Raw genomic sequence first — 26,141 nt, 5'->3', positions numbered from 1 at the left:
TGTAATAACGCAGCGCCAGTCATGTAATAACGCAGCGCCAGTCATGTAGTAACGCAGCGCCAGTCATGTAGTAACGCAGCGCCAGTCATGTAGTAACGCAGCGCCAGTCATGTAATAACGCAGCGCCAGTCATGTAATAACGCAGCGCCAGTCATGTAATAACGCAGCGCCAGTCATGTAATAACGCAGCGCCAGTCATGTAATAACGCAGCGCCAGTCATGTAATAACGCAGCTCCAGTCATGTAATAACGCAGCGCCAGTCATGTAATAACGCAGCTCCAGTCATGTAATAACGCAGCGGCAGTCATGTAATAACGCAGCGCCAGTCATGTAGTAACTCAGCGCCAGTCATGTAGTAACGCAGCGCCAGTCATGTAGTAACGCAGCGCCAGTCATGTAATAACGCAGCGCCAGTCATGTAATAACGCAGCGCCAGTCATGTAATAACGCAGCGCCAGTCATGTAATAACGCAGCGCCAGTCATGTAATAACGCAGCGCCAGTCATGTAATAACGCAGCGCCAGTCATTAATAACGCAGCCCAGTCATGTAATAACGCAGCGCCAGTCATGTAATAACGCAGCGCCAGTCATGTAATAACGCAGCGCCAGTCATGTAATAACGCAGCGCCAGTCATGTAATAACGCAGCGCCAGTCATGTAATAACGCAGCGCCAGTCATGTAATAACGCAGCGCCAGTCATGTAATAACGCAGCGCCAGTCATGTAATAACGCAGCGCCAGTCATGTAATAACGCAGCCCAGTCATGTAATAACGCAGCGCCAGTCATGTAATAACGCAGCGCCAGTCATGTAATAACGCAGCGCCAGTCATGTAATAACGCAGCGCCAGTCATGTAATAACGCAGCGCCAGTCATGTAATAACGCAGCGCCAGTCATGTAATAACGCAGCGCCAGTCATGTAATAACGCAGCGCCAGTCATGTAATAACGCAGCGCCAGTCATGTAATAACGCAGCCCAGTCATTAATAACGCAGCCCAGTCATGTAATAACGCAGCGCCAGTCATGTAATAACGCAGCGCCAGTCATGTAATAACGCAGCGCCAGTCATGTAATAACGCAGCCCAGTCATGTAATAACGCAGCGCCAGTCATTAATAACGCAGCCCAGTCATGTAATAACGCAGCGCCAGTCATGTAATAACGCAGCTCCAGTCATGTAATAACGCAGCGCCAGTCATTAATAACGCAGCCCAGTCATGTAATAACGCAGCGCCAGTCATGTAATAACGCAGCGCCAGTCATGTAATAACGCAGCGCCAGTCATGTAATAACGCAGCGCCAGTCATGTAATAACGCAGCTCCAGTCATGTAATAACGCAGCGCCAGTCATGTAATAACGCAGCCCAGTCATGTAATAACGCAGCTCCAGTCATGTAATAACGCAGCGCCAGTCATGTAATAACGCAGCCCAGTCATGTAATAACGCAGCCCAGTCATGTAATAACGCAGCCCAGTCATGTAATAACGCAGCGCCAGTCATGTAATAACGCAGCCCAGTCATGTAATAACGCAGCCCAGTCATGTAATAACACAGCGCCAGTCATGTAATAACGCAGCCCAGTCATGTAATAACGCAGCCCAGTCATGTAATAACGCAGCCCAGTCATGTAGTAACGCAGCCCAGTCATGTAATAACGCAGCCCAGTCATGTAGTAACGCAGCGCCAGTCATGTAATAACGCAGCGCCAGTCATGTAATAACGCAGCGCCAGTCATGTAATAACGCAGCCCAGTCATGTAATAACGCAGCCCAGTCATGTAATAACGCAGCCCAGTCATGTAGTAACGCAGCGCCAGTCATGTAGTAACGCAGCGCCAGTCATGTAATAACGCAGCGCCAGTCATGTAATAACGCAGCGCCAGTCATGTAATAACGCAGCGCCAGTCATGTAATAACGCAGCGCCAGTCATGTAGTAACGCAGCGCCAGTCATGTAGTAACGCAGCGCCAGTCATGTAGTAACGCAGCGCCAGTCATGTAGTAACGCAGCGCCAGTCATGTAGTAACGCAGCGCCAGTCATGTAGTAACGCAGCGCCAGTCATGTAGTAACGCAGCGCCAGTCATGTAATAACGCAGCGCCAGTCATGTAATAACGCAGCGCCAGTCATGTAATAACGCAGCGCCAGTCATGTAATAACGCAGCGCCAGTCATGTAATAACGCAGCGCCAGTCATGTAATAACGCAGCGCCAGTCATGTAATAACGCAGCGCCAGTCATGTAATAACGCAGCGCCAGTCATGTAATAACGCAGCGCCAGTCATGTAATAACGCAGCGCCAGTCATGTAATAACGCAGCGCCAGTCATGTAATAACGCAGCGCCAGTCATGTAATAACGCAGCGCCAGTCATGTAGTAACGCAGCGCCAGTCATGTAGTAACGCAGCGCCAGTCATGTAATAACGCAGCGCCAGTCATGTAATAACGCAGCGCCAGTCATGTAGTAACGCAGCGCCAGTCATGTAGTAACGCAGCGCCAGTCATGTAGTAACGCAGCGCCAGTCATGTAATAACGCAGCGCCAGTCATGTAATAACGCAGCGCCAGTCATGTAATAACGCAGCGCCAGTCATGTAATAACGCAGCGCCAGTCATGTAATAACGCAGCGCCAGTCATGTAATAACGCAGCTCCAGTCATGTAATAACGCAGCGCCAGTCATGTAATAACGCAGCTCCAGTCATGTAATAACGCAGCGGCAGTCATGTAATAACGCAGCGCCAGTCATGTAGTAACTCAGCGCCAGTCATGTAGTAACGCAGCGCCAGTCATGTAGTAACGCAGCGCCAGTCATGTAATAACGCAGCGCCAGTCATGTAATAACGCAGCGCCAGTCATGTAATAACGCAGCGCCAGTCATGTAATAACGCAGCGCCAGTCATGTAATAACGCAGCGCCAGTCATGTAATAACGCAGCGCCAGTCATTAATAACGCAGCCCAGTCATGTAATAACGCAGCGCCAGTCATGTAATAACGCAGCGCCAGTCATGTAATAACGCAGCGCCAGTCATGTAATAACGCAGCGCCAGTCATGTAATAACGCAGCGCCAGTCATGTAATAACGCAGCGCCAGTCATGTAATAACGCAGCGCCAGTCATGTAATAACGCAGCGCCAGTCATGTAATAACGCAGCGCCAGTCATGTAATAACGCAGCCCAGTCATGTAATAACGCAGCGCCAGTCATGTAATAACGCAGCGCCAGTCATGTAATAACGCAGCGCCAGTCATGTAATAACGCAGCGCCAGTCATGTAATAACGCAGCGCCAGTCATGTAATAACGCAGCGCCAGTCATGTAATAACGCAGCGCCAGTCATGTAATAACGCAGCGCCAGTCATGTAATAACGCAGCGCCAGTCATGTAATAACGCAGCCCAGTCATTAATAACGCAGCCCAGTCATGTAATAACGCAGCGCCAGTCATGTAATAACGCAGCGCCAGTCATGTAATAACGCAGCGCCAGTCATGTAATAACGCAGCCCAGTCATGTAATAACGCAGCGCCAGTCATTAATAACGCAGCCCAGTCATGTAATAACGCAGCGCCAGTCATGTAATAACGCAGCTCCAGTCATGTAATAACGCAGCGCCAGTCATTAATAACGCAGCCCAGTCATGTAATAACGCAGCGCCAGTCATGTAATAACGCAGCGCCAGTCATGTAATAACGCAGCGCCAGTCATGTAATAACGCAGCGCCAGTCATGTAATAACGCAGCTCCAGTCATGTAATAACGCAGCGCCAGTCATGTAATAACGCAGCCCAGTCATGTAATAACGCAGCTCCAGTCATGTAATAACGCAGCGCCAGTCATGTAATAACGCAGCCCAGTCATGTAATAACGCAGCCCAGTCATGTAATAACGCAGCCCAGTCATGTAATAACGCAGCGCCAGTCATGTAATAACGCAGCCCAGTCATGTAATAACGCAGCGCCAGTCATGTAATAACGCAGCTCCAGTCATGTAATAACGCAGCCCAGTCATGTAATAACGCAGCCCAGTCATGTAATAACGCAGCCCAGTCATGTAATAACGCAGCCCAGTCATGTAATAACACAGCGCCAGTCATGTAATAACACAGCGCCAGTCATGTAATAACGCAGCGCCAGTCATGTAGTAACGCAGCGCCAGTCATGTAATAACGCAGCGCCAGTCATGTAATAACGCAGCGCCAGTCATGTAATAACGCAGCGCCAGTCATGTAGTAACGCAGCGCCAGTCATGTAATAACGCAGCGCCAGTCATGTAATAACGCAGCGCCAGTCATGTAATAACGCAGCGCCAGTCATGTAGTAACGCAGCGCCAGTCATGTAATAACGCAGCGCCAGTCATGTAATAACGCAGCCCAGTCATGTAATAACGCAGCGCCAGTCATGTAATAACACAGCGCCAGTCATGTAATAACACAGCGCCAGTCATGTAATAACGCAGCCCAGTCATGTAATAACACAGCGCCAGTCATGTAGTAACGCAGCGCCAGTCATGTAATAACGCAGCGCCAGTCATGTAATAACGCAGCGCCAGTCATGTAGTAACGCAGCGCCAGTCATGTAATAACGCAGCGCCAGTCATGTAATAACGCAGCGCCAGTCATGTAATAACACAGCGCCAGTCATGTAATAACACAGCGCCAGTCATGTAATAACGCAGCGCCAGTCATGTAATAACACAGCGCCAGTCATGTAATAACGCAGCGCCAGTCATGTAATAACGCAGCGCCAGTCATGTAGTAACGCAGCGCCAGTCATTAATAACGCAGCGCCAGTCATGTAATAACACAGCGCCAGTCACGTAATAACGCAGCTCCAGTCACGTAATAACGCAGCGCCAGTCATGTAATAACGCAGCGCCAGTCATGTAATAACACAGCGCCAGTCATGTAATAACGCAGCGCCAGTCATGTAATAACGCAGCGCCAGTTATGTAATAACGCAGCGCCCGAGTTTCAGACAAATCCCCGGATTTCGTTGTTTGATAAATCTCAAGTTGTCACATTTTTCCGCTGGAAGAGGTTCCCTCTTTGTCTTCGTTAACTCCGCTCACATCTCGAGCTTCACGATAACAGATCTCAGTACTAAAACGCTGCATATAAAAAAATGTTCCCCCCGCCCATAAATCTTAATTTAACCGATTTATTTAACTTGTCTATCGTGTGATACAAAACAGACATAACATAAGACATTAAGAGCTCGAGCCCACAAGTCCAGGATCTCCGTCTTCTGGATGTGAAGTTAAGTGGCCCAACTGTAAATTATAAATACGTTTCTAATTAGCTGATTAGGCAGAGGACGGAGAAAAAGAAGTAAATCTGGTTTTGAGCACAAAGGGGGAAGAAACGACCATATTTAAAACCCCCTATTGTCTTATCTACACCATGTAAAGCTTTGCACAGCTTATCTCTGCCAACAAAGGGTTAAGATGCTTCTTTTAGGAATGGAAACTGTAGGATTAGGGGTGCTCAGCTCCAGTCCTAAAGACCCCCCCCCCCAAAAAAAGGTTAGGATTTAAGGATATCCCTGCTTCAGCACAGGTGGTTCAATCAGTGACTCAGTCAAGCGTGGCCAACTTCAGTCCTCAAGGACCAGCAACAGGTTAGGGTTTCAGAATATCCCAGCTTCAGCACAAGTGGCTCAATCAGTGGCTCAGTCAAAGCCTGCTTCAGCACAAGGGCTCAATAAGTGGCTCAGTCTTTGACTGAGCCACCTGTGCTGAAGCTGCAATATTCCCCCATCTGCAGTAGGATAATAAAAAAAGTGAAATGTCCGAACCCATACAGTATCCCTTCTGCATTTGCAACCGCCGAAACACAGACGCCGCTGAAATGCATTAAATACTTAACGAGACCACGGTGGAATCTCGCATTGAGAAATCCGAGTTCCTGCTCCATATTTCATTTGGCAACCAGGCCCCGCGAGTTAACCCCTCGAGCGCAGGCGCGGCGAAAACGCCACTACGCGCTCTAAATAACACAGGGCTGCCTGCTGCAAAAACCATGGGGGGGGGGGGGGGGGGGAGAACGTAAAGAAAACAGCACAAGATTTATTAAAAAGAAACCTCCCCCCACCCAGATCCTCAAGCGGGGAAATGTTGGTATATAATTCTCTTTTAATGAAATGTCTTTGAGATCTTCCCCTCAATAAATAAAATAAGAATCAGATCATTTAAGTTCCCATTTTATTTAACATAAGAAACGTTCGTTCTTAACCCTGTCAATACGGGGGGGGGGAGGGGGGCTAGTGCCTCAAAATGCATATTACCAATAAATTAAAGTGAATAAAAGTATAATGCCTATATAGCAACATGACAATAGTAATGAGTACCCGTATAATAATAAGACAAACTGTTCTCTGTCAGAGGGATCCCCAAACTGTTCTCTGCCAGAGGGACCCCCAAACTGTTCTCTGTGAGGGGTATCACCAAACTGTTCTCAGTAAGGGGGATCCCCAAACTGTTCTCTGCCAGAGTGACCCCCAAAATGTTCTCTGCCAGTGACCCCCAAACTTCTCTGCCAGGGGGACCCCCAAACTGGTCTCTGCCAAAGTGACCCCCAAACTGGTCTCTGCCAGAGGTACCCCCAAACTTCTCTGCCAGAAGGACCCCCAAACTGTTCTCTGCCAGGGGGACCCCCAAACTTTTCTCTGCTAGGGTGACCCCCAAACTGTTCTCTGCCAGAGGGACACCACACACGATGCATGTGGAGGTGCCTCTGGCAGCACAGGGGTTAATACTGTAGGGATAAGATTTGGGGGCAGGGTGGAAGTAGCAGACATTGTCTGTACTCACAAGAGAGTTGGTGCCTGGTAGCCGTGTGATGTTTATTCCGACCAGGGAGGGGAGGGTCTGGGACATCCAGTTGGAGATCATTGCCATGGTGCTGAGGACAGCTCCCACCTTCAGCAGCGAAGCGCTCATCCTGGGGAAGCTAATGAGTGTTCATAGTGACTGATCGCTGCTCCGGCGGCGGAGGGAGGAGCAGTAACTGCACACAGCAGCACACAGCATCCAACAGGAGGCTCTGCTGGGGAGCCTGCACACTCCTTACACACACACACACACACACACACACTCACACTTCTTACACTGCTTAGACATATTTACGCCCACCTTACACACACACACACACACACACACACTTCTTACACGCACTCACAAGCTCCTTACACACTCCTTACACCCACTCACATCCTGTTTACACACACACACACACTACTTACACACATTCCCACCCACCTTACACACACACACACACACACACACACACACACACACACACACACACACACACACACACACACACACTCATATCCTCCTTACACACACACACACACACACACACACACACACACACCCTGCTTAAACACTAGCACTCTGCTTACAGTCACACACTCCTAGTCCTTACACACACTCACGCCATCCATATACACCCTCCTTTCACACAGACATGCACACACTCGCACCCTCCACACCCACACACACTCTCCTTACACACACACACACACCTTACACACACTCTCCTTACACACACACGCATATACACTCACACCCTCCTTACACATACTAACACCCTCCCTACAAACACACACCCACACCCACACTGATTACACACACTCACACCCTGCTTACACAGACACACCCTCCTTACACACATACACTCACACAAACAATCACACACTCCTTACCAACACATGCACGCACTCACACACTACTTACACACACTCACACCTGCCTTACACACAGACACACACACTCACACCCTTCTTGCACACACCCACACACTGCTTCTCTGTAACTGTTGATTGTCTGTTAAATATGCCTATAACATATATTGCCCCCCACTGTCCATGAAATAGCTATAAATATAACGTATAACGATTGTCATAACTCTGCCCAGGACATACTCGAAAACGAGCTGTAACTCTCAATGTATTACTTCAGCAAATAAACACGTGTGCGCACATTCATGTCACACAGGTCTGCCACCCTGCCCTTCCCCATTATCTCTTAGCATACACTGCTTCCCCTGCAGCCAGGGATTCTGGGTAATGACATGCAAATGAGCATACAGTGAGCCACTCTTATCCATTAACATGGGACCGTCTACGTGTACACAGCTTTTCAGCACAGCCTGGGTTAAAGAAGTGTTGAGCCAGTAACCCTACTCACAGACAGCTTTTTGACCTTTAGGGTCTTTTCTGTGGGAGGGTGGTTATACTGGCTTTGCAATGGGTAGTGGGAATAGGTTTCAACCGCACATTAAAGCTGCAGTTCACGCAACATCCCACAGGTGTGTTTTTAAATAAATCAGTTCTGTACTATGAGGAAATACTTGTAGCATTTAAAAAATAGAATGTTTTAAAGACATTTTTAATGTTTCTAATGTAGGAAGCATTTCCAAAGTGACAGCCCCTTCCCCTTGTGATAGGCTCTGGCTCTTGAGCCCCGCCCTCTCTCTAGCAGTGCACCAATTGTATCTAGTAACTGCCCAGAGACATATATATTCCAGGACTACATTGCCCACAATGCTGTGCAAGAACTGAATTAAATAACCCGAGCAAGCGATTGATTACAGGAGAATGGATCGATCTGCAGCTTATCTAATCACCTCTCGGTGTGCAGATTGTACTGATGCACATACTGAATGGGGAAAATATATCTTTTTTAAACGGCAGCTTGAACACACACACACACTACTTACACACGCTCTCCTTACACACACATATACACTCGCACTCCTTACACACACTCACATCCTCCTTACACATACTCACACCCTCCCTACCAACAAACACACACACACACACACACACACACACTGCTTACACAGACACAAACTGCTTACACACATTCACTCACACAAACACGCACACTCTACTTACACACACTCACACCTGCCTTACAGACACACACACTCACACCCTTCTTGCACACACGCACACACTGCTTCTCTGTAACTGTTTATTGTCTGTTAAATATGCCTATAACATATATTGTCCCCAACTGTCCATGAAATAGCTATAAATATAACGTATAACGATTGTCATAGCTGTAACTCTTAATGTATTACTACCTGATAAAACATTTTATAAATAAATAAACTGCTTACACACACACAGGCACGCACGCACACACACACCTTACACAAACACACACTGTTCACACACACACACACACACACACACACACACACACAGTCTCACCCCACTCCTTACTTACACACACACACACACACACACACACACACACACACACACACACACACACACACGGACTCTCATCCCACTCCTTACACACCCCATCTCATCCCATTCCTTACACACACAGTGTCTTATCCCACTCCTTACACACACACACACACCATGTCATCCCACTCCTTACACACACAGTCTCATCCCACTCCTTACACGCACATACTGTACAGTCTCATTCCACTCCTTACACACACAGTCTCATTCCACTCCTTACACACACACACACACACACACACACACACACACACACACACACACACACACACACACACACACACACACACACACACACACACACCATCTCACCCCACTCCTTACACACATACACACATACACACATACACACACACACACACACTCTCATCCCACTCCTTATATACACACACAGTCTTATCCCACTCCACGCACACACACACACCGCCTCATCCACTCCTTACACACACACACACACACACACACACACACACACACACACACACACACACACACACACACACACACACACACACACACACACACACACACTCTCTCTCTCTCTCTCATCCCACTCCTTATATACACACAGTCTCATCCCACTCCACACACACACACACACACCGCCTCATCCACTCCTTACACACACACACACACACACACACACACACACACACACACACACACACACACACACACACACACACACACACACACACACACACACACACACACATCCCACTCCTTACATACACACACAGTCTCATCCCACTCCACACACACACACACACACACACCGCCTCATCCACTCCTTAGACACACACACAGTCTCATCCCACTCCACACACACACACACCGCCTCATCCAATCCTTACACACACACACACCTTCTCATCCCAATCCTTACACACACACCCGTCTCATCCCAATCCTTACACACACACACACACACACACACAGTCTCATCCCACTCCTTGCGCACACGCACACAAACACATACACAGTTTCATCCCACTCCTTACACGCACACACACACACACATCATCTCATCCCACTCCTTAAACACACACACACACGCACACACCGTCTCTTCCCACTCCTTACACACACACACACACCATCTCACCCCACTCCTTACACACACACACACAACACACACACACACACACACACGGTCTCATCCCACTCCATACACACACACACACACACACACACTCTCTCTCTCATCCCACTCCTTATATACACACACAGTCTCATCCCATTCCACACACACACACACACACACACACACACACACACACACACACACACACACACACACACACACACCACCTCATCCACTCCTTACACACACACACACACACACACACACACACACACACACACACACACACACACACACACACACACACACACACTCTCTCTCTCATCCCACTTCTAATATACACACACAGTCTCATCCCACTCCTTACATACACACACAGTCTCATCCCACTCCACACACACACACACACACCGCCTCATCCACTCCTTACACACACACACAGTCTCATCCCACTCCACACACACACCGCCTCATCCAATCCTTACACACACACACACACCTTCTCATCCCAATCCTTACACACAAATACCCGTCTCATCCCAATCCTTACACACACACACACAGTCTCATCCCACTCCTTGCGCACACGCACACAAACACATACACAGTTTCATCCCACTCCTTACACGCACACACACTCTCATCCCACTCCTTACACACACACACACACACACATCATCTCATCCCACTCCTTAAACACACACACACACACGCACACACACCGTCTCTTCTCACTCCTTACACACACACACCATCTCACCCCACTCCTTACACACACACACACACACACACACACACACACACACACACACACACACACACGGTCTCATCCCACTCCATACACACACACACCATCTCACCCCACTCCTTACACACACACACACACACACACACACACACACACACACACACACACAGTCTCACCCCACTCCTTACACACACACACACACACACACACACACACACACACACACACACACACACACACACACACACACACACACACACACACACACACACACACACACAGTCTCACCCCACTCCTTACACACACACACACACACACACACACACACACACACACACACACACACACACACACACACACACACACACACACACACACACACACCACCTCATCCACTCCTTACACACACACACACACACACACACACACACACACACACACACACACACACACACACACACACACACACACACACACACACACACTCTCTCATCCCACTTCTAATATACACACACAGTCTCATCCCACTCCTTACATACACACACAGTCTCATCCCACTCCACACACACACACACACACACACCGCCTCATCCACTCCTTACACACACACACAGTCTCATCCCACTCCACACACACACACACACCGCCTCATCCAATCCTTACACACACACACACACCTTCTCATCCCAATCCTTACACACAAATACCCGTCTCATCCCAATCCTTACACACACACACACAGTCTCATCCCACTCCTTGCGCACACGCACACAAACACATACACAGTTTCATCCCACTCCTTACACGCACACACACTCTCATCCCACTCCTTACACACACACACACACACACATCATCTCATCCCACTCCTTAAACACACACACACACACGCACACACACCGTCTCTTCTCACTCCTTACACACACACACCATCTCACCCCACTCCTTACACACACACACACACACACACACACACACACACACACACACACACACACACACGGTCTCATCCCACTCCATACACACACACACCATCTCACCCCACTCCTTACACACACACACACACACACACACACACACACACACACACACACACACACACACACACACACACACACACACACACACACAGTCTCACCCCACTCCTTACACACACACACACACACACACGTATGTATGTATAGACACACTGATTTGCATATGTACTTTTTGATTGTATTCACTTATTCCAGTCACCTGCAGGACCTGGAATATCGATCCCCCGATCCCCCGATTCCCCCTGCGGTATCTGTTCTGATGATGCGTCTCCAAACGGGTTTAGTTAGCTATTTAGAGCAGTAATCCACTTTCCAAGTCTAAACTGAAACACTGGGTGCGCTCACCAAGCCCAAAGGGGGAAATGAACGTGCGCAGACGCCCCCGCCGCCCGGGGGAGAGATGAGCGCTTCAGAGACTTGCAGGACGGCTTATTGATTTAGCAAAAGAAACGCAGAAAGTTATAAATCCGAGAGCCTTACTGGCTCTGACATTTGCCCAGGGGGCTAATGGGGGTGGAATATATTTTGCAGGATTGCATTTATCTCAATGTAGGTAAATAATGAGAAATCCTTCACTTTGTAAGGACGGCTCTGGAAATTACATGTGACACGTATTATATTTTAATAGTTTGCTTTCATTTCGCATTGAAAGGACAAAAAAAAAGTTTAGATAAGTCGGGACGTGGGCTGACAGTTTTACAAGGTCGGGGGCAATCACACATTATATAAGTTAGTGAGACAAATTGGGACAAAAAACCTCCACGTACAGTGTACAGCAAATAAACACGTGTGCACACATTCATGTCTCACACAGGTCTGCCACCCTGCCCTTCCCCATTATCTCTTAGCATACACTGCTTCCCCTGCAGCCAGGGATTCTGGGTAATGACATGCAAATGAGCATACAGTGAGCCACTCTTATCCATTAACATGGGACCGTATACGTGTACACAGCTTTACAGCACAGCCTGGGTTAAATAAGTGTAGAGCCAGTAACCCTACTCACAGACAGCTTTTTGACCTTTAGGGTCTTTTCTGTGTGAGGGTGGTTATACTGGCTTTGCAATGGGAAGTGGGAATAGGTTTCAACCGCGCATTAAAGCTGCAGTTCACGCAACATCCTACAGGTGTGTTTTTAAATAAATCAGTTCTGTACTATGAGGAAATACTTGTAGCATTTAAAAAAAAGAATGTTTTAAAGACATTTTTAATGTTTCTAATGTAGGAAGCATTTCCAAAGTGACAGCCCCTTCCCCTTGTGATAGGCTCTGGCTCTTGAGCCCCGCCCTCTCTCTAGCAGTGCACCAATTGTACCTAGTAACTGCCCAGTCAATCATATTCCAGAACTACATTGCCCACAATGCTGTGCAAGAACTGAATTAAATAACCCGAGCAAGCGATCGATTACAAGAGAACGCATCGATCTGCAACTTAGCTAAACAGGGTATAGTGAGATATTAGGGGGAGATGTAAGGAGGGGAAGAGGAGGGTACAGTGAGATATTAGGGTGAGATATAAGGAGGGGGGCAGAGGAGGGTATAGTCAGATATTAGGGGGAGATGTAAGGAGGGGAAGAGGAGGGTACAGTGAGATATTAGGGTGAGATATAAGGAGGGGCAGAGGAGGGTATAGTGAGATATTAGGGTGAGATGTAAGGATGGGCAGAGGGGTGTAGAGCCTTAAAAATGTGGAGGAGAATTGAGTTGACGATTCCTGGCGAAGCCTAGCGAAATGCGTTGAATCAACTGTTCCTGGGAGGACTGGTGATCGTAGCTTTGACGAGTACTGGCAGTCTAGTGGAGCCGAATGACCCGAGAAGCCGCTTCCGCCCAAAATCAAGACGTCACAGGACGTGACGTATGCGGATGTGAAATAGGCAGCAACTGAACTGGCCAGACTCCAGCGATCCACGGTTCTCTCCCATGAAATTTACTTGATACAAAATGTGAGTGACAATTACTGGTGAAAAGTTATAAAAACGCCACAAAAAACTTAATAGGTGATCACTGTAAATTCAGTGAAGTGAAGACAACACTCTTAAAAATAATTAATTAAAGTGCACGTATAGCATATAACACATAAATACTGTGAAGATATAAAAAACAAAAAAATGTGGTGAAAAGAATAATAAAGTTTTGACCGTCCTGACGAAGCTGACGGTATCACGTGGCGAAACGCGTTGAGTGGGAGTCCTTTCACTATACGGAGCATTCTTGGAGAGGAGCTGCAGGCCGCGAGGTTGCTGCCTGAGGAACGGATCTGACGTCAGACGCCCAGACCCGCGGAGACGCGATGGAGTAAAGGCTGGACGCAGAGATCTTATGGTGGCTACAGGACGGTGAGCTGGTGTGCCGAGCGGTTTCTTCAATACACTATTGCAGTGTGATATGCCCGTTTTTTATTGATATATTGTAAGTGCGAATTTTACACTTAGATTAAAACCTTTTAAACCTGGTTGATCTGTGCTATGTAGCTTTTCCCTCTCTCTATATTGGGGCTACATCTTCTTGAGTACTGGAGTTGCTTCTCCCTCGATTTGTGCTGAGCTGACACTCACCTTAGATAGACTACCTAAAGCCTTGATTACACACTGCTGTTGAAATCCTTACATTTTGTAAGTAGGCCTTTCATAAGAGCCAAGATTGGAGCTGACATTTGTTTCACTTTGTATTTCTCCTGCACTTAGATTTTCTGTGCTTTTGTGTTTTTCCCTCTATGCTCCCCCTGGAATCTGTGAATCTACAAAATGTGAGTGAAACAGTCTTATCTGTGATTGTGCAATACATTTTATTTTTACCATACAGTACAACACCATTGCGAGCTCTCTTTTATTTCCCGGGAGAAAAATACACTGAAGTAACCTTGCGGACATATACTCCAGAGGGATTTTCCAGGGCTCCTATCAGGGAGAGATGGATCTCTGATACACCATTTTTAATAGAAGAAATCTGTGAGTGAGACTTATACATTTATTTGTAGATAGGATTACACTTTATTACTGGATACACCATTATTTGTATTCTTTATTTTTTCTTATATATCATCATGTGACTCACCAGCGCTCCCCCTACATGGAAGAAGACATACAACTTTTTGGACCAGTGGACGGTCCATTTTAAGGGTGTAGAGCTGCTATTTTCCGATACTTCACTTTATATCACGTATTGTTTATTTTCACTAATTGTGGTGAAGGTTTTATATTGACATTATGATATTTGTGGTACACAATTGCTTTATTGGTTCACCTGACAAAGTTTTACATCATCCATATAGAAGCACCCAGTTCCATTTTTACTTTTCTTTTATGATAGTGCTGCCAACAGTAATGTAGAAGGGGCAGTAGGGCCAGGTTTGGGAGGAAGTATGAGGAGCTCCGTCTTTGACATGCTAAGTTTGAGTCGGCAGAGGGCCATCCAGGATGATATACAAGTGGAGAGACATTCAGAAACTTTGGTCTGTACAGCAGGTGTAAGGTCAGGGGTTGAAAAGTAAATTTGTGTCATCAGCATAGAGGTGATATTTGAACCCAAGAGATGTGATAGGGTCACCTAGGGAGAGTGTGAAAAGAGAAGAGGTCCCAGGACAGAGCCCTGGCATACGCGCAGAGAGATCGATAGAAGAGGAGGTGTTAGTAAACGAAACACTGAAAGTACGATGGGAGAGGTAGGATGTGATCCATCCAGGATAGAACTCTGTTACGAATACCAATAGTATGGAGAATGGGAAGGAGAAGAGGGTGGTCCACGGTGTGAAATGCTGCAGACAGGATGAGTAATAGGAGCAGAGTGTAATGACCTTTGTTTTGGGCAGCATGGAGGTCATTAGTTATTTTAGTGAGGGCTGTTTCAGTGGAGTGAAGCCAGATTGGAGAAGGTCTAGGAGAGAATACAGTAGGTGGTGAGAAAATGGAGCAAGCGAGAGAGAACTAGGCATTCAAAGAGTTTAGAGGCAAAAGGCAGGAGGGAGACAGGACGATAATTAGAGAGACAGGTAGGGTCAAGCTTGCTGTTTTTGAGTAAGGGTATGACTGTTGTGTGCTTGAAGGAGGCGGGAAAGGTATCAGAGGGGAGGAGTTGAAAGTATGTGTAAGTGTAGGGATTAGAGTAGGCGCGAGAGGTTTGAGGAGATGGGAGGGAATGAAGTCAAGTGGTAGAGGGAGAAGAGGAGATCAGTAGTGACACATCCTCCTCTGTGAAAGCGGGAAAAGAGTCAAGGAAGGAAGGAGGAGAGTTAGGCCCGGGCCATAGAAGGGTGAGAAGTTCCGAGCCGCGCTGACGCTGAGGCTCGCCTGCTGAAATCTGCGTGATTTCATGCCCATGCAGCCAGCGGGCGCGATCGGAGGCGGGGGAGACTGAGGGAGGCGGGGCAGTGACATCGCTGGGCCAATCGCCCGCGACACACTGACGTCACGGCGCCGCGACGTTGACGCAGCTCCGCGCTGATTGGATGTTTTCAGGCGACAGCGCGCTGAAAAACAGCTTGGCGCTTGGCTGAAAACTCCAGCGCCTCAGCACGCCTCCGGACGCTCGCGTGAGCCCCCTTTAAAGGCATCCTCATTGAGGATGCAGGGGTTCAGCGCGGAGCGTCCGCACGGCTCAGCACGGCCTGTCCTATGGACTCGGCCTTAGGAAGAGGTGTAGGATGGGAGGAGGAAACAGAGGGGATGGCCTGACGTATGGATTCCACCTTTTCCTTAAAATAGTCAGCAAAGTTCTGAGGTGAGATGGAGGAAGAAGAACAGGCAGTTGAGGGTGGTCTGAGTAGGGAGTCAAAGACAGAGAAGACTCGTCGTGGGTTAGACTTGTGTGTGCTGATTAGTGATGAAAAGTAGGGCATAGTTGAATCAGGATAAGATAAGTTTGTAGTGTAGGAAGTCTGCAAGAATGTGAGATTTCCTCCAGAGGCGTTCAGAGGAACGAGTGCAGGAACGCAGCATGCATGTGTTGCAGTTTAACTAGTGTCTGGGGTTAGAAAGGCGGGAGAGAGAAAGCGGGAGAGAGAAAGCGAGACATGTAGATCAAGAGAGGATAGGGAAGAGTTGTAGTTCCTGACCACGTTGTCATAGTCTGTAGTGGGTCTGAGAGAAGCGAGGGAGGAGAGCAAAGGGTTGTCAAGAGCCAGGAGGTTAATATAGTGCAGGACTCTGCAAAAATGAGGGGTAGTTGGAGGTGAAGAAGGGGAGAAGTGAGAGAAAATGAGATGAGGTGATGGTCAGAGAGAAGAAAGGGGAAAATGGAGAAATCAGAGAGAGAAGTTTTTAGTGAAAACCAGGTCTAGGTAGTGGCCATCCTTGTGGTTTTGGCTTCAGTCCAGCTGCAAGAAGGTCAAAAGAAGAGGTTAGAGAGAGAAATCGGGAAGCTCAAGGGAGAGGGGGGTTATCAATGTGGCAGTTGAAGTCCACAAGGAGAATAACAGGGGAGCCTGAGAAGAGAACGAAGGATTCAAAGTGAGAGAGAAAGGAAGAAGGGGGATGAGTAGAGGTAGGTGGGCGATATATGACCGCCACATGGGCAGGGAGAGGAGAGAAGATCTGGACAGTGTGAGCCTCAAAGGAGGGAAAAGCAAGAGAGGGAGGAATAGGAAGGGTTCGGTAATGGCAGAGAGAGGAGAGGAGCCCCACGCCTCCACCCCTGCCATCAGGGTGCGGAGTGTGGGAGAAGGAAAGGACCCCATAGGAGAGGGCAACTTCCAGAGTCAGACTGAGTGAGCCAGGTCTCAGTTATAGCAAAGAGGAGCAGAGAGCGAGAGAAAAAGTAGTTATGAGATTTAATGTGTGGTTGCAACCACTTCCAGCTTTGCATTGATATGTTGTTGAAACAACGTTCTGGGAGCAGGTTTACTGGCAATGTACGTCTTTAACCCAGGCTGTGCAGGAAAGCTATGTAATGTGGCAGGCATAAGCTCATAGGGGACCATGTAAAAATGGATAAGAAGCACACTGACACACGGTGCTCATTTGCATGTTATTACCCAGAATCCCTGGCTGTAGTGGAAGCATTGTATGCTAATAGACAGATCTGCAACCCTGCTCTTCCGCATTATCTCAGGTGTGAAAGTGCTCACAAGGGGGGTTTTATTCACTGTACACAAGTTTGCATGAAAATTGTGGCAGTGAGTGGGGAAATATTTCACAATTGACTTTCAACTGTTGGTGACAAGATAAGGGTTATTTTCTTAATTCTTTTAAACTTTAGTGACAGAATAATAAATGCCTCCCAGTGGATCCTATTTATAGTAGTAATAATAATAATAATAATAGTTGCTTGTAGTACACTATATGGTCAAGAAATAAAAATATCTAGAAAAATAATGACAGTTTGTTAGGTAATATATAATGGGATGGACCCCTGTCATTTTGTGATACCGTCCTCTCCAACACGGGAGGTGTTAAACGGGTGTCTACCATTAGTTTATTTACGTCTTTTTTTTTACTAAAGTCTCCATCTGGGACAAAACTAGTGCGGAAAAGGAGTAGAGAGAGTATTATTTACTTTTATACCTCCCAAAGCAGTCAGAATAACACTCAATAACTCCTCCTATTCCCCATATAACCCCTCCCTATAACTCCTCCTATTACCCCATATAACCGCTTCCTATAACTCTTCCTATTACCACATAAAACCCCTCCCTATAACTCCTCCTATTACCCAATATACCCCCTCCCTATAACTCCCCTGGTTACCCCATATAACCGCTCCCTAATCCCTATAACTCCTATTGCCCCATATAACTGCTCCCTATAACACCTCCTATTACACATATAAACCCTCCCTATAACTCCTCCTATTACACCATATAACCGCTCTTATAACAACTCCTCCTATTACCCCATATAACCGCTCCCTCTAACTCCTCCTATTACCCCATATAACCGCTCCCTATATCTCCTATTACCCCATATAACCTCTCCCTATAACTCCTCCTATTACCCCATATATTCGCTTCGCATAACTCCTCCTATTCCCCCATATCATCGCTCCCTATAACTCCTCCTATTACCCCATATTACCGCTCCCTATAACTCCTCCTATTCCCCCATATAACCGCTCCCTATAACTCCTCCTATTACCCCATATTACCGCTCCCTATAACTCCTCCTATTCCCCCATATAACCGCTCCCTATAACTCCTGTTACTGACTCTGTATTACAAGCTGATACACACCGTGGCAGAACTGGATCCATTGGCGCTATCAGACCCCAGGATGAAAATGCTTCTCTGGCTTCGTTAAAACACCACAAACAATTACCTTGATGCGTTGCAATCTTTGTTAAATTGATTAACGAGCTCTTACCTCTGACTCGGCCACGAGTAGAGAGAGAATAAAAAGAAACCGCTGTGAGTTGAAGCCAATCTTTCCCTTATTTGAGATACAATTCCTACCCCTCTGTAACAGGCCCGGAACGGTTTATAAACACAGCCCCAGAATCCCCCAGGGTTTCTTAAATTGTCCCTGCATGTGTCATTATTCTTTGGTAACTGCGACAAGCAGGTGAAACGCCATTAGCCGACCTACAAATCTTAACTCGTACTTCTAAAACTGTCCCCCCGAGAGCGTCCCTCCGCGTCGCCCCCCTCCTCCAGCACTGCATCCCTGACAAAGGTACTTCTCCTGAAATTCACAGGCCCCCTGAGTGCGTCCCACGCGCCCACATCGGCACAGCGAATATCTCAGCCCCGAAATCAATCCTTTTTTTTTCCTTTCCATTTGGGACCAGTTCCCTTTACCAAGAAAGTCAATAAAATGTTGTCACTTGGCATGGCTGAATTATTTCTTCACAGGAGCAGATCATAACAGGGGAGGGGTGGGAGAGGAGGGGGGAGAGATGGGGAGGGGGGAGGAATGGGGGAGGGGGGGAGTTAGAGAGATGGAGGGGTGGAGAGATGTGGGGGGAGGGGTGGAGAAATGGAGGGTCGAGAGATGGGGGTGGGGGGGGGGGAATCCAAACCGGATACAATTAAGATTACTCTTGCAAAGCAGGGCAATTAGCAAAAAAAATCTAATGAGGAAACAAGCATCAAAAATGTAATTGCTACGATTTTTGAGGTAATGTTGGCGTCTTTTAAATACGTCCTAGGACCGAATGAACTAGAGAAGGACATGTTTATTGAATTCGTTCTATATACTCCGTTGGCGCCTTCCATGTATAATTCGAACAACTACAAAAAAAAAAGAGCAAATTTAAACTCAACACTGTAACATCGATGACTAAGTCATCGAGGATTTTGAGCAGTTCTCAAACTAATTGGCAATATTGCTATTCAGAAAGCTCCGATGACCTGCCAAACTCATTCGGGACGTGCATCTCCCCGAGCGGTAATGCTCCTGCTCAGACTCAGCGAGCGGCAGCTGAGAAAGAGCTCAAACTCGCATTGTTTGAGAAATCGCCCTATTCTAGTACCTCCGATGAGATCACTGGGGCTCTCAACTAGCGAGCAACTCGCAGATCTCATCTCAGCACCTCAAGGGTGGCGAGATGGGTTTTGCGGTAGGATTAAGGCTGCGGCCGTGCTGCCGCTGAGCGCGCTCATGATGTGAGAGCGGTGATGTCACCAACAATATAAAATAAATAAATAAACTCTCCAAGCATGAGCGCCGGGTGTCCTGCATATTTTTTTCAAGCGAGAGCCGTGGGAGGGGGGGGGGGGAGCGTGGTTGTGGTGCGTGGCGTGCAGTGACTGGTGCTGATTGGTTGCTGAAGGGGTAACCCTTCAGTGCGCCTGAAATCAATTTTATCTGTCTCGCCAAGCGTGAGCGTGGCCGTTCATATTTACATTCACTAATGTAACGCGCCAAGCGCGCTCAAAATGTATTTTTACTGCATCGGATTGAAGCCGGAGGTCTCTGGAGCTTGCCCACATTAATATCAGCTGCGGAGACCACCGGCTTCCATCCTATGCAATAAAAATACATTTGCAGGCAGCTTCATTACCTTAGCGGCTAACCGCTAAGGTAATGAAGGGGTTAAATACCAGTGCCCGGTTTATTGGAGGGTAGTGGGGGTGGGCGAAGGTGGTATTTGGCCCATGGTGGATGTTTAGGCCTTTCAGGAAAGTTGCGAGAGGAGTTCACCCCTTTATTACCTTAGCGGTTACTACCGCTAAGATAATGAAGGGGTTAACCCACCCTGCTACCCACCCGGTAGGCATAAATACCCACCAATCAGGCTATGCTTCCCTCCCTTTAAAATGACATCACCAGAAAAAAATGGCTGCCATCATATGATTGGTGGGATAATCGGATTGGGAGATATACCATGCGAGCTGTCACATGATACTCCATCCAATCGGATTGGGGTTGTACCATGTGATGCCTGACATGGTATTTGTCCGAATCAGATTGGTTGGAGTACCATGTAATGGCAGCCATTTTTATTCTGATGAAGTCATCTTAAAGAGAGGGAAGCATATCCTTCCTGATTGGCTGCCTTCACTTCCCTCTGATGATGTAACATCTTAAAATAAAAGGGGATTCAGTCACATGGTACACCAGCCAATCGTATTGGGGGTGTACCATTTGACACTCAAATGTGACATCACAGGCCTTACCTGCCAGTCTCATTTGAGCCCAAGAAGATGACGGGACAACATCCGCCCCATTGGATTACAGTACAAAGAAAGAAGAAAAGAAAGAAGAAAAAACTCACCGGGGAGACGTCTCTTCAATCAACAGATGATCGTGGACTTCTTCGCATTGGCTGTTGAGGAGCCTTGCGTCGAGGGTCAAGAGTTGGTACTCGTGTAGGACGGGTGTGAAGACATCAAAGGTAAGAAACACATTGATTGTATGTTATTTAAATTGTGTATTTTTTTTAGGTTACCCATTGTCTGCCAATGTGTTTATCTATGCCCCTTTCGGGCTATATATAAGCACAGTGACAATAAATGCATTTTTTTGCAAATGCTTGTTTTTACTTAATTGTTATGTATTGTATTTCTGCTGCTGGTTTTTTTTTGGCTGCCCATTGACTGCCATAGTGGCAAACCATGCCTATATTATATGGGCATGGTGTACCGCTGTCCCAATCAGTTGATTTATTGCCAATTTTTTTTGTAATGTATTTTATTCAGCGCTTGTTTTTTTATTTGTAGCTTGTCCATTCATTGCCATAGTGGCAAACCATGCTCATGGTATGGGCATGGTCTATTACGGTCATATAACAAATAACAACCGGCACCTCAAAATTTCCAGTTACCAAATGGAACACCAAGGATCATAGACAAACCAAAACTAATAGACTAACGAAAAACTGACAACACATACACTCACTAAAACATGTATTAGTGAGTGTATGTGTTATCTGTTTTTTGTTGGTTTATTAGTTTTGGTTTGTCTATGGTCCTTGGTGTTGTTACGTTTGGTTAGTCTTCGTATTTGTCAGTAGTACACACTATGATCTTTCCATTTGCTTATTCCCACATGTCCTGAGAACTTCTCTGTGGTCATTACAAGCAGATCCGGATGTTCCAGACTGGATTAATTGCATGGTTTGATAACCTTATTATCCTTTTTAACTGGACATTTTGAGGTGCCGGTTTGTATTTGTTATACGTATGTCGTTCTGATCTGCATCGATCAGTCTAGAACCAGGCAGCCCTGCTTATGTATATAAGTTTTCCTACACTCTTACACATAATCACCAGTATTATATTCCAATATATAGTGCATTAGCACTTTTAGCTCGTTACTTTTTTGTATATGGTTTACTACTGTGCCAATCAATGGAGTTAGTTGCCCCGGGGAGGGTGATTATGCCTCCTGGGTGGGTAGCAGGGGAGAGGGGTTAACCCCTGAATTACTATAGCGGTTACTAACCGCTAGGGCAATAAAGGGATTAGTGGGCATTAGTTTGTTTTTTATTGTACTGTTGCTGCCCACGGAGGACAAGGGCGGTGATGAGGACGAGGGCGGCCTTCATCCTGGCAGGGGTAAATAGAACTTTTATTTATTTTATGCTGGCTGGATAATGTTTTATTTTTAATGGGCAAATGAGCTATTATCCAAATCTGGATAATAGTAATTTTGCCCATTATTGTACTGTATGTGTTGGGGGTGGGGGGGAGGGGAGGGTTGTTGGGGGTACAGGAGGTGGGTCGTAGGGTGGTTATACTTGAATGTTTCTTGGGGGTAGAGGGATTGGGTGAAAGGGGTAGTTGCCCCAGGGTGAGTGTTAGGCTTCTTGGGTGGGTAGTGGGAGTGATTAACCCCTTCATTACCATAGCGGTTCCCACTGCTATGGTAGTGAAGTGAATAACTCCTACTGCAACCTTCCCGGCAGGCCTAACCACCAACCCTGGGGCAACTACCCCCGTCACCCACCCCCTGTAACCCCAAGAAACCAGGTACTCAGATGTAACCCCTACATTACCTTAGCGGCTAGCCGCTAAGGTAAAGAGGCAGTTTTTATTTTATTTTAATCACACACTATTGTAGCAGGGGGTCTCCGGAGCAGAACTACATTCATTTGTGGTCCGGGGACCCCTGCATCCCAAGTTACAGGCCTTAGTATGGGGTGTCGGTATCCCCCTGCTTTGTTTAAATGTCCTGCGTCACGTGACCAGGACATTTAAACGCACAGGAGATAATAGCACCCCATACTGGGGCCTGTAACTCGAAAGCAGGGGGTCCCTGAGGCTGAAATAATTGCTGTTCAGCTCCGGAGACCCCATGCTACAATACTCGGTGATTAAAATGTAAATAAAAACACTGCGATCGCTTGTGGGAGCTGTGCAGGGAGATGCAGTGTCTCTCTGTGCAGGGAGATGCAGTGTCTCTCTGTGCAGGGAGATGCAGCGTCTCTCTGTTCAGGGAGATCGCCTGTAAGAGCTGTGCAGGGAGATGCAGCGTCTCTCTGTGCAGGGAGATGCAGCGTCTCTCTGTGCAGGGAGATAGCCTGTAAGAGCTGTGCAGGGAGATGCAGCTGTCTCTGTGCAGGGAGATGCAGCTGTCTCTGTGCAGGGAGATGCAGCGTCTCTGCGCAGGGAGATGCAGCGTCTCTGCGCAGGGAGATCGCCTGTAACAGCTGTGCAGGGAGATGCAGTGTCTCTCTGTGCAGGGAGATCGCCTGTAAGAGCTGTGCAGGGAGATGCAGCTGTCTCTGTGCAGGGAGATGCAGTTCTTACAGACTGCAGGAAGATCGCAGTGCTGGGACTTAGGCTACGGCCCCACTGCCTGCGCTGCACACGCGCCTGCGAGGCTGGCGGCGCGTGCAGCCGAATTCCCTGGTCTGCAGAGAGCTGCAGGGGGAAAGACAGTGGGGGGAGCTTGGGGGGCTTGACGGGGGAGCAGCTATGATGTCAACCGGTAGGTTCGCCCTCATTGGCTGAACCGCCGGGGGGCGTGGCCTAGCGCCCCGTCGCGACTCCTGATCTCAATTTTCTTGAGAGCAGGAGTTTCTGTCGGCGCAGCAGGGGAGGAGGAGGAGGAGGAGGAGGTGGAGGAGGAGGAGGGGAAGGGGGGAAGGGGAGAGGAGGAGAGGAAGAGGGGAGGAGGAGGGGATGGGTCGAGGAGGGGAAGGGAGGAAGGGGAGAGGAGGAGAGGAAGATGGGAGGAGGAGGGGATGGGTCGAGGAGGGGAAGAGGGGAAGGTGGGAGAAGGGAGGAGGAGGAGGAAAGGGGGAGGGGAAGGGGGGGAGGGGAAGGGGGGGGAAGGGAGGGGGGGGAGAGGGGGGGAGGGGGTACCCACTGATTTGTATGCAGTACATCCCAAAACACCCCTCTATACAATACATGGTGAGAAATCTGGGAAACCCCTAATTTAAATGAGCTCCTTTGCATATTTAATGAGCTTATTTCTCAGGTAACTTTCTGTGTGTTGTGTGTACCTTTGTCAGGGGTGCAGTGCTGGAGGAGGGGGGTGACGCGGACGGACGCTCTCGGGGGGACAGTTTTAGAAGTACGAGTTAAGATTTGTAGGTCGGCTAATGGCGTTTCACCTGCTTGTCGCAGTTACCAAAGAATAATGACACATACAGGGACAATTTAAGAAACCCTGGGGGATTCTGGGGCTGTGTTTATAAACCGTTCCGGGCCTGTTACAGAGGGGTAGGAATTGTATCTCAAATAAGGGAAAGATTGGCTTCAACTCACAGCGGTTTCTTTTTATTCTCTCTCTACTCGTGGCCGAGTCAGAGGTAAGAGCTCGTTAATCAATTTAACAAAGATTGCAACGCATCAAGGTAATTGTTTGTGGTGTTTTAACGAAGCCAGAGAAGCATTTTCATCCTGGGGTCTGATAGCGCCAATGGATCCAGTTCTGCCACGGCGTGTATCAGCTTGTAATACAGAGTCAGTAACAGGAGTTATAGGGAGCGGTTATATGGGGGAATAGGAGGAGTTATAGGGAGCGGTTATATGGGGTAATAGGAGGAGTTATAGGGAGCGGTGATATGGGGTAAGAGGAGGAGCTATAGGGAGGGGTTATATGGGGTAATAGGGGGAGTTATAGGGAGTGGTTATATGGGGTAATAGGAGGTGTTATAGGGAGCGGTTATATGGGGTAAGAGGAGGAGCTATAGGGAGGGGTTATATGGGGTAATAGGGGGAGTTATAGGGAGCAGTTATATGGGGTAATAGGAGGAGTTATAGGGAGCGGTTATATGGGGTAAGAGGAGTTATAGGGAGCGGCTTTATGGGGTAATAGGAGGCGTTATAGGGAGCAGTTATATGGGGTAATAGGGGGAGCTATAGGGAGCAGTTACATGGGGTAATAGGGGGAGTTATAGGGGGCAGTTATATGGGGTAATAGGGGAGTTATAGGGAGCGGTTATATGGGGTAATAGGGGGAGTTATAGGGAGCAGTTATATGGGGTAATAGGGGGAGTTATAGGGAGCAGTTATATGGGATAATAGGGGAGTTATAGGGTGAGGTTATATGGATAATAGGGGAGTTATAGGGTGAGGTTATATGGATAATAGGGGAGTTATAGGGAGCGGGTATATGGGGTAATAGGAGGAGTTATAGGGAGCGGGTATATGGGGTAATAGGGGAGTTATAGGGAGCGGGT

General features: G+C 47.6%; 1 protein-coding gene across 2 annotated transcripts in view; it reads right to left on the bottom strand.

Moving 5' to 3' along the window:
* OLFM3 (olfactomedin 3) overlaps positions 1–26,141 on the bottom strand; it is a 148,566-nt gene that overhangs the window by 46,403 nt on the left and 76,022 nt on the right. The window contains exon 1 of one of the 2 annotated variants that reach the window (XM_075617012.1): positions 6,808–6,936. The exons of the other annotated variant lie outside the window; for it this stretch is intronic. Coding sequence (XP_075473127.1) covers positions 6,808–6,936 — 129 coding nt within the window. Of the gene's footprint in view, positions 1–6,807; positions 6,937–26,141 lie in introns of those variants that run through there. 2 annotated transcript variants of the gene reach the window in all.

This window comes from Ascaphus truei, chromosome 10 (assembly GCF_040206685.1).
Source record: "Ascaphus truei isolate aAscTru1 chromosome 10, aAscTru1.hap1, whole genome shotgun sequence".
NCBI classification, from domain to species: Eukaryota; Metazoa; Chordata; class Amphibia; order Anura; family Ascaphidae; genus Ascaphus; species Ascaphus truei.
This window is presented reverse-complemented; position numbering and strand designations above follow the sequence as displayed.